This window comes from Elephantulus edwardii, unplaced genomic scaffold, assembly GCF_000299155.1.
Source record: "Elephantulus edwardii isolate Elephantulus edwardi_28Jun2011 unplaced genomic scaffold, EleEdw1.0 scaffold00095, whole genome shotgun sequence".
Taxonomy (NCBI): Eukaryota; Metazoa; Chordata; class Mammalia; order Macroscelidea; family Macroscelididae; genus Elephantulus; species Elephantulus edwardii.
In genome coordinates, this window is record NW_006399845.1 from 417,007 (window position 1) to 434,297 (window position 17,291).

The 17,291-nt window shown below is 35.9% G+C and overlaps 1 protein-coding gene across 1 annotated transcript in view; it reads right to left on the reverse strand.

The window, feature by feature from the left end:
* Positions 1-12,872: 12,872 nt before the first annotated feature.
* Positions 12,873-17,291, reverse strand: part of RBM27 (RNA binding motif protein 27) — a 118,073-nt gene continuing 113,654 nt past the window's right edge. Inside the window, exons 16-18 of the mRNA XM_006891195.1 lie at positions 17,149-17,164; positions 13,861-13,971; positions 12,873-12,956 (exon numbers count right to left, since the gene is read on the reverse strand). Coding sequence (XP_006891257.1) covers positions 12,873-12,956; positions 13,861-13,971; positions 17,149-17,164 — 211 coding nt within the window. The remainder of the gene's footprint in view (positions 12,957-13,860; positions 13,972-17,148; positions 17,165-17,291) is intronic.

Here is a 17,291-nt window from a genome sequence, read left to right on the forward strand (position 1 = left end):
GCTACTTGGTCTAGGTGTAGGTTCTGTATGAGCACAATTAAGTGTTCTGGAAATCTCATTCTTCTCAATGCTAGCCATAATTTGTTATGATCCACACAAATGCCTTGGCATAGTCAAAACATAAGCATGTATCTTTCTACTCTTTGCTTATGCCAAAATCCATTTGACCACAGTAATATTATCCCTGATGCCATGACCTCCTCTGACTCCAGCTTGTATGTCTGGCTATTGTCTGTTGGTGTGCTGTTTCAGCCATTTAAAAATAATCTTCAGCATGATTTAATTTGCATGTGATATCAATATTATTAATGTTCACCATCTTTTGGATCACCCTTCTTTGGAATGGTAATAAATGGGTCTCCTCCAGTCAGTTGGAGAGTTTGCTGACAGAAACTGGTGAGCAGATAACGCAACCTTGTTTGCAAAAGGGAATGAAGCACTTATTGCAGATCAAAGACTATAGCCTTCCATATGGCTTACATCTCAGCATCAAGAAAACAAAAATCCTCAACGCTGGACCAGTAGGCAACATCATGATAGTCAGAGTAAAGATTGAAGTTGTCAACTATATATGGGGATCCACAATCAACATCCTTGGTACAGCAGTCAACAAAGCTGAAGTCAAGATGTGTTGCACTGGGAAAATTTTCTGTCAAGGACTTCTCCAAAGATCAAGGATGTCGGTTTAAAGAGAAAGGTGCACCTGAGCCAAACCTTGGTATTTCCAATTGCTTCCTATGCATCTGAAAGTTGGGCAATGAATAAGATCAAAGAATTGACTGACGCCTTTGAATTTTGGTGTTGACAAAGGATATTCAGTATCTGCTGGATTGCCAAAATAATCAAACAAATCTGTCTTGAAGGAAGTGCAACCAGAGGCATGGACAATGACACTTCCTCTTCACTAGCCACAATTTCAAGAGGAACCAGTTCTTACAGACACAATATGGTGGGAAAGGGAGGTTAGTGAAAGACAGATAAGCCATCCCCGACTAACACATCGGGCTTGTGCATAGCAGAGAACGTGAGGAAGTCACAGGATTAGGTCAAGACTCAGGTAACAATGAGTCACATTTTATGTGAAGGCTCTTAATTAGAAATTTGCTCTTATTTTGGTTTTTGGGTTTGTTTTGTTGTTGTTGCTTTTGCTTTAGACTCCTGCATAGAAGTTTGCTATCAAGTCCTTACTAATTATCCTTTAAGTGGATTTTAGGAAGCTTTGACAGCATATCAGTAATAGATTGTGCTGCAACTGCTGAGAGGGATTCAAGTCCATGCACTCCTCATTCAGGAGAAAGATGAGCGGTCTCTTCCAGCAATGATCAACAGCCTTGGAAGCCGATGGAGGATGATTACAGGTTGGAATTGACCTGAAAGTAGTTTTTGTTTAAGTAGACTTTACTCAATTTTACAAACATTTCTTCTGATTTCAATCACTTATCAATGCTGTTGTCCCCGTACACTGGTTCAGATTCTTAGGGATCCAGTGTAAGTAAGAATGAAATGCTGCCCATTCCTGCACAATTCTGCAGCCACTGTATCAATCTATCTTGTTGAAGGCCCCCTTAAAATGTGAAATCAAACTGGCTCACAAAATAGCATCATTTGTGAGTACTATGTTTCTTTAGGGGGGAAAACCTAAAACAAGAGTGTATGAAACTTTCACACACACAGGGCCTCACGAGACTGCCTAGCATCATTCTACTGAGATGACTCCAAATCATTTTCACGTGAATGGCTAAAGTGTAGAAATGTATCATTTATTAGAATTTAAATAAATCACAGAGAGAGAAGTGCTTCAAAGTTATTGGTTGAAAATGTGAAGAAACCCCTCCCCCCCCCAAAAAAAACGCAAACTACCTTGAAACTCTAAGAAATTAAGCTCTATGTATAAAATTCTCCCCTTAGCAGTTTGAAAGCAAAACAGATTCTTTCCTAACAGCATGCATTTATAAAAGCATTTGATCACAGTGAAATACTTTCAAACACACATAATACTTTGAACATACCTTTCTAAAACCAGATCATGCAAAACCAAGAGAATGTTATTATCTCTACTATCTTCTCAAGCAAAGTTCCTAAGATATTTACCATATTAAATATATCCCCAATGACTCCAAACTTGTCAAGAATTGGAAGGTTTTCTGAAGAATTTATTGTTGTTATACGCTGTCAGGTCATATTCTAGTCATAGCAACCCTATGTACAACAGCTCTGAACTCTGCTCTCTTCTGAGCCAACCTTGTCTCTGACACATCTACCCTCATTACCCCAAGTAACAGTCAATCCATCTCACTGAGGGTCTTCCTCTCTTGCACTGTCCCTTCACCCTCATGCATAACTTTTTATCAGCTTTCAAAGAATGAAAGTCCCACTCTCCCAAATTGCTTCAACACCCCCTTTTTTTTTGTCAGATGACAATTATCTCCACAACCATTACTAGTTAATATACATTATTTATTTGCCAAAATGCTCAGAATTAGAAATCTACAGAATCTGGAATGACATTACTAAAATAAAAAATCTGAACATGTAAAAATCATGTAACTCCATAAACTGAAGAATCACATAAGCATCAGTTTTATTCAGAGTTTTTTTTTTAAACTCTATGGCATAAATATGTAACTATAACACTGCTATTCTCAGCATTTTTGTCTAGAAAATTCAGTATACAATATGAAAAAATCATTAAATTAAAGCATGTCAACTTACTTATGTACAACATGATTTTTTTAAATGCCAAGGTTAAAAAGAAGGCACAAGAAATATTGGAAAACATAAAGCAAGGTAGAAATACTGCAAGATTAACATAATTCAGCTTTGCCACAGGGAAAACATTTAAGACAAAATTGAAAATAAAATAAACATAGGTTATGATATAGCCAAATTACTGTAAAATGTATCAAACTGACTGGTTGTATATTGTGGAGGTCAGAGAAAATTACTTTAAAATGTTTCTCCACAAGTTAGCATAAATACTGTTCTCTATGGTTGCAATATGCTACCTAAAACCAGTGTGTTGCTCCCCAAGGGAGCATGGTTCCAATCCAACGCAGATGAGATAGATGGAGCCAGAATGGCAGGATTTGACAGACAGTAATAAAAAAGACCGGTGACATTCTACTGACTTGCAATATCCCATTTTATTAGTAGTGGAGCCAGAGGTTAAGAGCACAAACACTGGAATCAGACCTGCATTCAAATCCTGGTCCCCCATCACACCATACTGTGTGGCCCAGAAGTCACTGAAATGATCTAAAACATTTTTCTAAATGATCTAAAACCGTTTTCAAAGTTTAATAATGGAGTCATGAACACCATTCTCAAAAGACAAAAATATAATACAGGCAAACAGTTTGCCTTCAATATTCTGTTTATTATCTTTAAAAATGTTGTTGTTGTTGTACCCTATGTAGAACAGCTGTGAACCCTGCCATATCCTGAGTCAGTCTCATTGACTCAGACACATTAAATAAAATTGTACCAATTATTTTACAATGGTGCTGAAGGAAAGTTTTTATTTCTTAAGGAGCCACAAAAGGAAATGCAAATTAACAATACTCATTACAGCAGTTTGTTCAACTTGAATTTCCATTCATGCTAATTTTATTACTTTGTAGATTAAACTTTTCCTTTTTTAAATTCCTAAAGACAGAAGCTTCTCTTTAATGTTTCCAATCTTCATTTTTACTTAAAAACAAGAAACTCTCAAGCATATGAAGATTCAAGTAACGTATTTGCAAGAGTAAAGAGGCTAGGATAAGTGGTTGTTGTTATGTACCCTGAAGTCACTTGCAATTCATACCAACCCTACGTACAATAGCTGTGAATCCTGCCCTATTCTGAGCCAATCTCATTGCCTCTAACACACCTAACCCCATCATCCATTACTGAGTCAATCCATCTCACCCAGGATCTTCCTCTCCTGTGCTGTCCCCCCATATTTAAAAACATGGTACCTTCTCCAAGGACTGGTCCCTCCTGACAACGTGCCCAAAGTACACAAGATGGAACTTCAAAATCCTTGCTTCCAAGGAGCAAATTGGTTTCACCCACTCTAGGGCATCTTTGTTCTCTTGGAAGTCCATAATATGTTTCCAGCACAACTCAAAAGGCATCAATTCTTCTTCTATCATTTTTAGTCACTGCCCAGCTCTCTTGCATAGCAAGTAAATGAGAAGACCATGGCTTGGATTAGGTACACTTTAGTCTCTAGACTAACATCATTGCTTTTTTAGTACTCTTGAGAGATTTTCCCAATGCAATTCATATCCTGATTTCTTGACTGCTGGTGCCATGGATGTTTAATTGTTAAACAATCTCAGTCTCTTCTCTATCTTGATGCAGCCAAAAGGTCTAGTCGTGAGAATCTTTGTTTTCTTAATGTTAAGGTTCAACCAATATTAAAGACTAGTCACTGACGTTATGCAATAAACACCTCAGGTTCTCCCCAATCTCAGCAAGCAAGGCTGTATCATTTGTTGATGAGTCTTCCTCCAATCCTAATGCCAGTCTTCCTCGTAAAATCCAGCCTGGTGGACAAAGATTAATTTCATGAAACAACATATGATCAACAAGCAATGGTGATGGAGGAAGTTGAAGCTGCTTTGAAGGAACTGGCAAAAAACAAGGCCCCAGGGACTGAGGACATATCAGTTGACATATTTCAACAAACAGATGCTGCTTCAACACACCAAGTTGTGTCAAGAAATCTGGAGGACAACAATCTGGCCAACTGACTGGAAGAGATCCAAATTTATTCCCATTCCAAAAAAAGGTGACTTGACAGAGTATGTAAATTATTAAATAAAATCTCTAATATCACATGCAAGCGGAAGATTATCCAAAACCAACTTGAACAGCACTGAGGATAGAAATGCAAGCTGGGGTTAAAAGAGGTCATGTCATACAGTGAATGTTGGAAAGATCTTGGCTGAAAGCAGAGTACCAGAGGAATGTCTGTGTTTCATTGACTATGCAAAGACCTATGCAACCAACTGTGTGTGAGAATGGGGATCCCAGAATACTTAATTGTGCTTATGCGAAACTCATACATGGACCAGGAAGTAGTTGTCAGGACAAAGAAAGGAAACGCTGCATGGTTAAAAATCAGGAAAGGTGTACATCAGGGAAACATTCTATCTCAAAGGATAGGCAGCTTTTGTGTGTGTATGTGTATACAAACATATATACAAACATACAAATATGGTTTACTTTAGCAAAAGTATGTTTATAAAAGATGCAGTTTAATGTCATGTAGAAATATGTGCAATTCTTGACATCAGAGTGGTTTGTTTTAAATAAATGATAGTCCATGTGAACTGTAAATCAAAAAAGTCTATCCAAAGCTGAATGCTCTTAGATATTAAACAACTGTATCACATAGACTTTATAGACAGGTCTTTTAGAAAGCTCTGCAAAGTGACTTGAATTTCAGAAAAGGCAGTATCAATTTATACCAATACTCTGTATCAACTCTTGGAAAAATGACTAAAGCACAAAATGCAGGCAATTTGTAAAAGTTATTGATAAGGTGTTTACTTGAAAAATAGTAAGATGTAAAATATTCCTCATGTTCAAATGACAAACTATCTTCATTGTTAGACTCAAATTTTCATTTTAGACCGAAGGTCTGTCGCAGATCCCAATCTTACCCAAGCAAATTAAAGAAAATATTTGTATCATTTTATACTGACAATAGTATACTTAATGCCATAGGGAGGGGAAAAAGTTATTTAATAATGCAAATCATCCGCAGAAACTTAGTTTTGCTTCCCAAACTTCAATTGTGTAAAGCAATTAGTGGGTTCTGATCAGAAATTTTTAATAAAAGTAAAATTAACGAGCTTATCAGTATTCTCGATAAAATTTGCTCGGAGTGTGTATGAGAAATATTTCTCAAGTTTCCTGTAAAAAAACAAAACAAAACAAAACACCAAAACACAAAATCTCTTCTAAACCAGACTAAAATTTGCCTCTGGAGCCCTCTACAGGCTCTAAATGCTCAGAACTTGAATTCTACAATAACTATTGCAAGACTGCTCAGAAACTTCAGAGGGTTACACAGAAGCATGTTTACATAGAATTCAAACTGAATCCATACGCAACCTGAATTTCATCGAGAAATCAAATTAATCTGCTAAAATCTGTTAGCCCTTTACTATCCAATTTCATTTAATTTGAAATAATTTTTTACAATTATAGATGTCTAAATGTAAATTGACATCTTTGACTTGTCCTGGAGAAGAATATTCAGTATCCCATGGATTGCCAAAAAAAAAAGAGTGTCTTGGAAAGAGTGCAGCCAGAGTGATTCCTGGAGGCAAAGATGACAAAGTTTGTCTCTCATACTTTGGGTATGCTAAGATAAGCTATTCTTTGGAAAGTGGTATCATGCTTGGAAAGACAGGGGGGTCACTCAGAGAAGAATACTCCCAGCAAGATGAACTGATACAGTGATGGCAGCAATGGGAGTAAGTATCAGAAATGTTGAGATTTGCATAGAATAGGCCAGGTCCGTTGTTCAGAGGGTCACTATGACAAGGGCAAATATGAGATGAAATCACAGGAACTTCATAAAATTTTTACAAAATGCTGTTTTCAGTATCTTAAGCAGAAGGTCAAAGATTGAAGCTCAACATCAAGAAGACAAAGATTCGCAACACTGGGCAAATCAGGATAGATGGAGAAGAGATTGAGGTTGTTAACAATTACAGCTTGCTTGGCTCCACATTAAACACTCTTAGCACCAACAGTAAGGAAATCAACAAATTGCACTGGGAAAACCTGTTGTCAGGAACCTCGCCAGAGTACTGAGAACCAATGATGTCAGTCTAGAGACTAAGGTGCACCACATACGGGCCATGGTCTTTGGAACCTAGTTGCTATGCATCAGACAACTAGGCAAAGACTAAGGATGACAGAAGAATTGATGCCTTTGAATTGGGGAGGTGAAGAAGAGTCTTGAACATACCAAGGACTGCCAAGAAAACAAGTATGTGTATCTTGGAGGCTAGGATTTTGAAGCTTTGTCTCACATACTTTGGGCACATGGCCAAGAGTGACCAGACCTTTGGAGAAGGACATCACACTTGAAAGTGTGAAGGGACAGTACAGGAGAGGAAGACCCTAGATGAGACGGATTGATACCATAACTGGGGTACTTTATGTCATAGTCAGTGAGACTGGCTCAGAATATGGCAGGCTTCAAAGCTGTTGTACATAAGGGTCACAGGTAACTTGACAGCACATAAAAACAATATGAAACAGAAATATGGTTAAACAAAGGCTGTTTTCACTCCTACTCACCCCTCCCCAAGAACTAAGGAATATGTCATTTTGAATTAAATTATCATCCCAATTCCAAGAACTACTTTTTAGAACTAATGGACCACTATAAGTAAGTAGTAGAAATGGTTAGAAAACGGAAGACATGAACAAAACAAGCTTATTGTTCTTCAAAACAATTTACGAGGCTATTAGTTTTACGTGGTCTTTTAATAAATACACCTTTGCAAAACCCAGCTGTTCTGCTCATTTCCCCATCCTGGAAAGAGCCCCAGACTGGAGGCCAAAAGCCTTTTATAAAACAAAAACAAAACAAAACACGAAGACAAATCCAATCAGTTCACACTATTGAGAGCCAAAGCCACACCCTAGTCTCAACTGGTTTGGGGTTGAGTCTAGGATGTGGCTGTTGCTCATAATAGGGTGTGAGCTGATTGGATTTGGCCTGTATTTAAATAGGCTTTTGGGCCCTGGGCCTGCTTTTTGTGCATGTCTTGAATAAAACAGGCTTGGAAGCAGAAGTGGTATCCACATGCAAAAAAACCTTGCCTCCAGAAACTCTATGAACCCGGAGAAAAGATGAAAATTTTGTGTTTAAGACTTTCATTCATAGGGCCGGTATGGGCTGTCTATGACTCTATGGCACTTAACAACAACTAATAAATACAAACAAAAACAACAGCAATGTTTACTATGCTTTTATGATTAAAAATTATTTGCAAAACCCCAAGCATGACCAAACTACAAACATTATCCTGACCTTAATTCACCTACATCAAATCACCAATCCCCAAATACTCCAATGATTTAGTTAACATAAGATCGATCATAGAACCCAAGAGAAGTTCAAATGGTAAACAATTCTTTTGAAAGATGAGCTGGCTGAGGGAGCTCTGGTGGCCTAGTGACAAAAAGCTGCACTGCAATCCCAGAGGTGGGTGGTTTAAATCCACCAGATGCTCTGCTGGAGAAGGAGGAATAATGTCCTCCTCCTGTACCTGTCAGATCTGATTTGACAGTACACACACACAAAATAGTAAGTTAAAAAAAAGAAAGATGAGCTGGCAATAAAATCAAGCTAGTATGAATAAAAGTTTTATAACAAATGTAGCAGCATTATGCTTTTTTAAGTCAGTATTGATGAAATATTTGTTACAGAAAATAACATAAAATGATCAGGTCTACCCTGAAAGATGCTGACCTACTTGTTTAAAAGTGACTCTCATCCAAAATGGTTAAAATAAAAGTTTATTTCTATTTACTGTAACTATACTGGTGGCTTAGTGGTAAAGATACATGGTTTGGATGCACCAGCTGCTCCAGAGGAGAAAGACTGGCAATCTCCTGAAAATCTGCTCGATGTTTAGCTATGAGTTGTGTCAACACGATGGTGCAGGACAGACCAAGGTTCCACTCGGATGTTTCATAGGAGTATAGGAGTTGTAGATAACTTGATGGCAACTTCCAACCACAACATTCCAGACAGGGAACTCTGGCAATGGACTTCACAGGGTGATGCACTGCTAACAAAAAGGCCACAACTCTGGTGGTTTGATTCAACCAACAGCGTTGTGGGAAAAAGATGTGCAATCTCCTCCTGTGATTTTATAGCCTGAGAAACCTGATGGAGGGCCAGCTGTAAGTCAGTTCCAACTCAATGACAAGGAGAAAGTTAATTACTAAAAGCATATTTACCTAATTTATAAAATGCAAATGAATTGCTATTTGAAAACAAACTATGTTTTTTCCATATAGAGAATGACTTAAAGAATCTGTGAAAATGCATTATCATCTGAAGGTGAATTTAAGAAGAAACGAGAAAATAGGAGTCCAAGGGACACACTTACTTTCCTTTCCAGTCACCACCCAGTGAATATGCAAGATCATTTCCTTCTGCTATTCCTTACAAATATTCACCTTTAGAACTAAAATATCTTTGGGTGATCTCTTCATAGTGTTCTTTCCCTTCTTCCTGTTCTGCTCAAGATACGTGCTCTTCTGTATTGCTGACAGATGTGATGCGCATCTTCAAGGCAGAATTACAATATTTAACTCACATACATTAGTGTTTTATATCTGAGATACCCATCATAAAAAGAAATGTAGCTATCAAAGTTGTATAAAAGTTAACACTTTAATTCCCTTCTCTTTTAGTTTCAAGCTATCATGTTAAGAGTTATTGAGTATTTAATGGCCAACAGCTTGAGAACCCAACTTCATACTGACTGACACTCTTCAATACATGTTAACACTGCATAAAAACATGCGTGCGTGCACGCACACACACACACACACATACATATCCACTACTCATTCACTCTCACAAGCAAGCATACACACATTTTCTTTCTTTCCAGAACAAGCAAGAATTACAGCTCTTTTGTTGATTGTTATAATTTTTGGAATGGTTCATAAATTTTCCAAATTATTTTAAATTTGAAATACTTTTCTCTTTTTTCTTTTTTTTCCCAATTGTGAACCATTCCATATTGCATCTTTATTGCAAAAGTCAACATGCTTTTTAGAAATTCAGATTGTAATCAATAAAACAAACATTACATATATGAATTTAAATGTATAAACAGTTAGAAATTCAACAATATCTCCTATTATACTATTACACAAGTTCACAATTTGTAAAAACTATAATACAGGCATTCCATATATCAAGAGGAACCACTATTCCTTTTCACATGATTTTTTCCTTCATTTTGAAATAATGATCCATCACTTTTTAACCCTCATAGGACCATGTTTTCCAATTTATTATCTTGGCTGGTACAATCTTTCCAGACACGAATATTAATTGAGGAAAATTCTGCACATCCCTGGAACCATCTTTTAAAACTTGGACAATAATCTGCTAGTAAACCAGGCTTATCTAGCTGGATGGGTGGTAGTTACTGTTAACCAGCTACTGACAAAGATGTCACACACATAAAGATCAGCAGAATTTGCCTCTGATTCGCTTTGTTATTTCTAAAAATAAAGATGCCTATAAAACAAATTATGGTACTCGTTTTTAAGAGAAAAAGAATCTGGGGATTTGAGTTACAAATCTGAGAGGGGAAAGACCCATGTATGCGTAAACTATTTTATGCTAATCTTCACTTAAGCTTTCTAGTATTGTATCATTAATCTCAATTTTAAATTCATTTTTGAGGATAAAACATGTTTTAAAATTCTTACTAAGGGCACTTCTTAACCACTTTCGTCCTATTTAAGGTATACTGAAAACAAACTTTTACATGGAGGGTTTCAAACTTTTAATGGGGGGGGGGTGTCCAACTGGTCTTCACTGTAACACCTGTCTTTCAGTCCCCCTTCCTGCCCACCAGATAACTAAAAAAATTATAAATAATCAAACAAATCTTCAACTCTCTCTGTACTGAGAACATAGTATGATGTCAATTTTGAGATTAAAAATCATATGAAAAGGAATCCCATTCTGATTAACTGTCAGTTTACTGAAAATTTTCTTACAGTTCCATCAATTTACTGTAATTTTCAGTTTCCAAATACAAAAATACAACAATTCTTATTGAAATCTATACGCTGGTAGTTTTAGTACACAAAAAGGAAAAAAAAAGGGAAAGAAAAAAATTCCAAACAAATTATTTACAAAATTATACAGTTTAAGAAAAACCTTTGTACAAAAAATATATAAATCCTTTGTTCCCTCTATCACGTTTAAACTGTCAGGACTCAAAATATTCACCACAATGAATCTTTCAAAATATATACTGACTGAGCCACAGACATCAAGAAAATTTCATTAGAGATGATGGAGGAGGAAGGAGCAAGATTGCTTAATCAAGGAACCCCATTTGAATATTTTCCTTCTTTTATAAACTTATTTTAGCTTCAGTGTTATCAGAAATAAAATAACCCAGAAATACAAAGTTCTTAGTATTATTATGAAAGTAAAATTACATAAACTAAAAATCAAGCCTGGTTTAACACATCATTCCAGAAAAAATAGGCAGAAAGATGATCAGAATGTGGGATTTAACTTCTTGTAGCTAAGTGAATCTAGAATCCTGATGGTTTTAAGTTTCTTAGTGAATTATTCCTATTTTTTCTATGTTGAGAAATAAGTCTCTTATTTCAGCAAACTGCTTAATTCCGTGTTCACCAAGAACCACTGAAGCCAACAGGAAGTTTCAAATTTTCACACCACACTTATATAAAACCAGAGATGTGTATATTCTTGAAAATGTGATATGTAAGTACATCAATCACTTTATTTCCCCAGGGGTCAATACAGTGTAGTGTTGCTCCTCTGCTTTTCCATCTAACATTCAGAACACAAGGACATAAATTTACATATATATTTTACTTAACAGATACTCTACTCTATACAGTGTACAGTAAAAATGCACACAGTGAAGGGAATTGTCTATTGAAGGATGTGTATGTTTATGATAGCAACAAGCTACAAAATTATGAAAATATATGGTTGTCTGGTTAAAGTCAAGTTATGACTCTCATTTATTTCTAGCATACTCATCCCCCTAGCCCACCCTCATCCCACTCCCAGCAACCTCACCATCACAGTTCAAATTTAGGAAAAGAACTTCAGATATATTTGAACCATTTGTGTAACTATAACTTTCAAAATACAAAAAAAGCTAGTAACTTTCTTCCTTTCCCCTCCCTAACCCACAATCTCTACATTTTTCTCAAAATAGCAAAGTGCTAATTTAAAATTTTTATTGGTGACTGCCTTTTGGTGGCCAAAATGAGTCTCAATACTAGATAAGCATGTCAACTAATAAAAAGGTGAGAGAATGAAATGGGGGGCAAAAAGGAGCAACTGGTGAAAGCCTTTTATATTTTGAAAATTTTCTTTTAAAAAAAAACAGGACACCCTGAACCAACGCTCACCAAACATTAAAGCAAACTAGTGACTCAGTAGCAGGAAAAGTTCAAGAGAGTTAATATAAAGAGAGAAAGACCACTGGAGCTAACTACATCTGCCTTAAAATATTTTAGAACACAAGAGTTTGTTGGGATTTAAAGTGAAATAGTATTGCTGCACATAAAAACGCTGAAAATAATTTAGACTCAATAAATTGGGATCCTCCACAGTAAAAAAAAAAAATAAATTGTACTTTTCTCACAAGATATCTCTTGAAAGTTAAAAGGAATTTTAATTAAAAATACCTCCTACTGTTTGACGACACATCCATAATAGCTGAGAGTTAAGAGATTCAGGTGATTTTGACATTTAATGACATTTTATCAGCAGATCATACCCAAAATAAAATTTCTGAACACCCTGTCATGTACATCATAATCCAACACCAGTAACAAAAAACAAGTGGTGTGGAAATAAGGCTCTAGAGATTATCCATGTCGTTCCTGTGGATCTTCACAAATGTGTACAAGTCACTAGGCCTTTGGTGCTTTAATATCATGTACAGTTATGAGATGTGTTTAAATAGTAAACTTACTGTCCTTAAACTACTTAGTTGAAAAGAAAAATAAAAAAAATTTTTTTGGCTCATTGACGTCTTTAAATAATTTTAAAAAGTTGTTCTTCTAAACAATATTCCTAAAAATTATACAGCTCGCATCAGATTTCATCTTCGCCATGAACGAGACTCATATTCATCCTCATCTTCATCATCATCATCAGGCAAAAATAAATCTGAGGTTTCGGTTTCCTGAAGATAAAGAGGATAAAATTTGGTTAGTGGTACATGAAGGTACAAAATGTCTGGCAAAACGACAGACTAGTAACACAAAAACCAACGCTAGATTTACAGGTAATACACTTAACCTCTGAAAGAATACCTTTCACAGAAAAGAAAAAAACAAAATCAAAATTAATTTCTAGAAATTATTCTCACCATACCAATTCTCAAATTCCTCATCCTTTTTCTTATTTTTCTACACTTCCAAAGAGTGACTATTTTACTTCACTAAGCTGAAAAGTTCTAAATCTTCGAAAATCATTTCCACACAAAGGACTCTCAACAATAAAAGCTAGATATATTTTAAAACCAAGAGGATTACGTATCAGGAATAATTTGCTATGTATGCTAAGTGTACATTTTTATAAATTAATTAGGGATGTAAGAGTTAAAAGTAAAATTAATGTTCATATATTTTAAGAAGTTGATTCTTCAGTATTTGTATTATTTAGATCCTTAGCTTTCCACTTCTTGACTTACTTTCAACTTCTAAAAATTACTGTTTTAATTTTGTACACTCTAGTTTTAACCAATTCTACAATAAAGAAAAATTAAGAAAATCAAATATAACTTATGCTTGAATAGATAAAACGCTAAAACCAGCTAAAATGTAATTTGTTCATATAACCCATGTCTTCATTTACTAGAAAAAGAGAATTTATAAAATCCACATAAACAGAAGCAAATTAAAAAATCAGTTTCATCAAAAATAAAAGGATTTTTTTATATTTATGTACTCATTCTAATTATATCCTAGGCATATATGGAAGGAAACCCCAACCTATTTTTAAGTTATTCTATTTAGTTTAATACCAAGACAAATATATACTTGAGAAATAATCCAATTTAACTCATTTTCAAGTATTGCATTTACCTCCTCCTTGACTTCTTCTTCCTCAGTCTCAGTGGATATAGATGGTACCTTAGGCTTGTGCCATGATATTTGGAGTCGACGGTCTTTGAATTTTGACCCTTGATTTGCAGCCTAAAATATTTCAGAGACACATAAATTATACTCACATTTAATAAATAATTATATCTATTTTATGTTACTTAAATTTTGTGCTATTTAAAAAGTGTAGTGATTTGGGGTGGTAGTGGTTAAGACAACTGTTTTAAGGGAATCTAACAAGAATCAATCTGCAATGATAGAAAAAAAACCACATAATCCCTTTTAATTAGAATGCCTATATGTTATGGTTTGCCCAAGAATAGTCCATAGTTCATACCTATGTCCTAACTTCGAATAAATTTGACTTAGATGATAAATTACATATAGTTCCCCTACTTATAACAGTCATGATGATAAAGGTAACAAAGAATTTATTTTCTTCATAGTAAGTACTGACTTTTGGGTTAAAAATCTACTTACTTGGACTCAAGTCTTAAAAACAAATTATTTTTAAAGTAAGTGAATCAACTGTTTTCTAGTCACTTCATCACATTTCTTATAGGACAACTGTTACTAGGAAAAGGTATTCCTACTTACCCTTCTGAAACACTAAACATAATAAAGGATTCATCAGTTAAGTTTATGCATTCAACAAACTTTGTTAAAAAAAACCAAAATAATGATAAGCCCGAAATCACCATAAAACTGTTCAATTTAAAACTTGGGTTTTGGTATTACTTTCTAAGCAAAATTGTTTTTCCTCCTCAACAAACGGCAATAAGGAAGATTAACAGTTTCATATTAAAGACAAATAGCAGAGACAAAGGAACATGGCTCCAAAGTTTCACAGAAATAAAGCTCAGTCATCTCTAGAACTGCCCTATCCAATAATGCTGAATTACCAAATACTCTGGAAAAACACAATAGATAAAAACTATTCTATATAATGTGGGTTTGACTCAAGTTTGTCTAGAGAAAATGTTGACAAACCTTCGAAGGATTTGCAAAATTTATTCAAAAATGTTAGGAACACTGCATTTTAAGAGTGTATCCTAATGCAGATTCCTATTTAGTCAATTTATTCTTTGCAGAGACATCAATAGATGATCTAAAAAGAAATTCCTTAATTTTTTTTACCATATTAAATTATTTTTTTTTTTAAATTTCCATTCATTCCTTGTTGCACCTTTCTCTCCTCCCACACACACACCCCAGCCCCCAGTACACTACCCTCCTGGAAAAATAAAAGAAAAATGCTTTCATTGTTTTACAAACCCTCCCCTAGGTCCACTCCACCAAGCAGCCTTCACTTTGGACTCCTGTCATGACAAAAATACCTAATCACATATCCCTTGTGAAAACGGTTTTCTCCCTCATCTGTTTCAATGGAATATACATTATTGAACTTATCTTTCTCAGTCTCCTCCCACCCCCACGATCTGTCCTGTTTTACAACAGTGGCACCATGGAATATTTGTCCTTTTGTGACTGAGATACTTCACTCAGCATAATGGCCTCCAGGGTCACACATTTTGAATAATATTACATGCGTTCCTTGTTTTTCAATGTAGCGTAGTATTCCATTGTGTGAATATACCACAGCTTCTCTGTCCATTCGTCTGTTGATGGGCACTTAGGTTGTTTCCAACTCCTTCCTTGCTATTGTGAGCAAAGCCACAATAAACATGGGTGTACATATATCTGCTTGGATGTCAGTTATGGTCTCTTTGGGGTATATTCCCAGTAGTGAAATTGCTGGGTCAAATGGTATCTCTATTTGCAACTTTCTGAGAAAGCGCCATACCACCTTCCACAGTGGCTGCACCATTTTACACTCCCACCAACAGTGAATAAGGGTTCCAGTTTCTCTACAACCTCGCCAGCATTTGTTGCTTGCTGTGCTGTTAAATTTTGCTATTCTGACTGGGGTGAGATGATATCTCATAGTTGTTTTAAATTGCATCTCTCTTAGAGCTAGGGATTTCGTGTGCTTATTAGCCATCTGAACCTGTGCCCATTTTTCTATTGGATTATTTACCTTTATCTTGTTGTAGTGAAATTTCTAAATTTTACAGAAGTGAATTCTAAAAGCATACCAAATGTATTGTCACTTTCAACATACTGAACTTAGGTGTTAGCTGTTGTTGTTAGGCGCCATCAAGTCGAGTACGACTCATAGTGACCCTATGAACAGAAAATCTGAACCTAGTCTTGACCTGCGCCATCCTCACACTTAATGATACACAAGAGTCCACTGCAGTAGTCACCTTGTCAATCCACCTGACTGAAGGTTTTCCAAACCTCCTTTCCCAACATCATCTCCCTCTCCAAGAAACAGCACCTCCTAGCAATATATCCAAAGTATGTGAGGTTAGGCCTCATTATTCTTGCCTCCAAAGACACTCCAGCTGTACCCTCTCTAAGACATAAGACTGAAGGCCGCATTCCTTGATCTTCTGTAACAAGTGCTTCAAATCTTCCTCACTTTCAGCAAGTAAGGGCGTGTCTTCTGCATAATGCAGGTTTATTGATGAGTCTCCCTCCAATCCTGATGACACATTACTCTTCATAAAATCCAGCCTTTCAGATAATTTGCTCAGCATGCAGATTGACAGGTATGGACATGATGTACTCCCTTCTCAATTCTAAACTGTGCAGTGCTCCCCTGATCCATTAGCACAATAGCCTCCTGGGTCCAGGCATAGTTTCCTCACGAGCACATTCAAATGCTCTGGGACTCCCATTCTTCTCAATGTCAACCACAACCTGTTATGATCCACACAGTCAAATGCCTTTGCATAGTGATTAAAGCACATTTTTCTGGTATTCCTTATTTTCAGTCAGAATCCATCTGACATCTGCAATATTTCTGGTGTCTCGGCTTCTTCTAAATCCTGCTTGAACTTCTAGCAATTCCCTATCTATCTATGTTCCAGCTCCTTTTGAGTGGTCTTCAGCAGCATTTTGCTTGTATGTGTTATCAATGATACTGTTCAATAATTTCTACATTCAGTTGGGTCACCCTTCTTGGGAGTAGGAACAAATATGGACCTTCTCCAATCTGTTAGCCAATCAGTCATCCTCCAAATTTCTTGGCATAGACTTGTGAGTGCATCCAAGACTGCATTTGTTAACTGAAACAAGTCAATTGGTATCCCATCAATTCCTGGGGTTTTATTTTTTTGCCAATGCCTTCAATGTGGCTTCCACTTCCTCTTTCATTATTATTGGCTCCTGTTAATATGGTACTTCCTGAAATTTTACAGTGTCAATTAATTCTTTCTGGTGCAGTGACTCTGTGTACTCCCGCCATCTTCTTTTGATGCTTTCTGGGTCATTCAAGGTATTGCCCATAACATCTTTCAACACTGCAATGTTGTTGTTATGTGCCGTCGAGTCATTTGCAACTCATA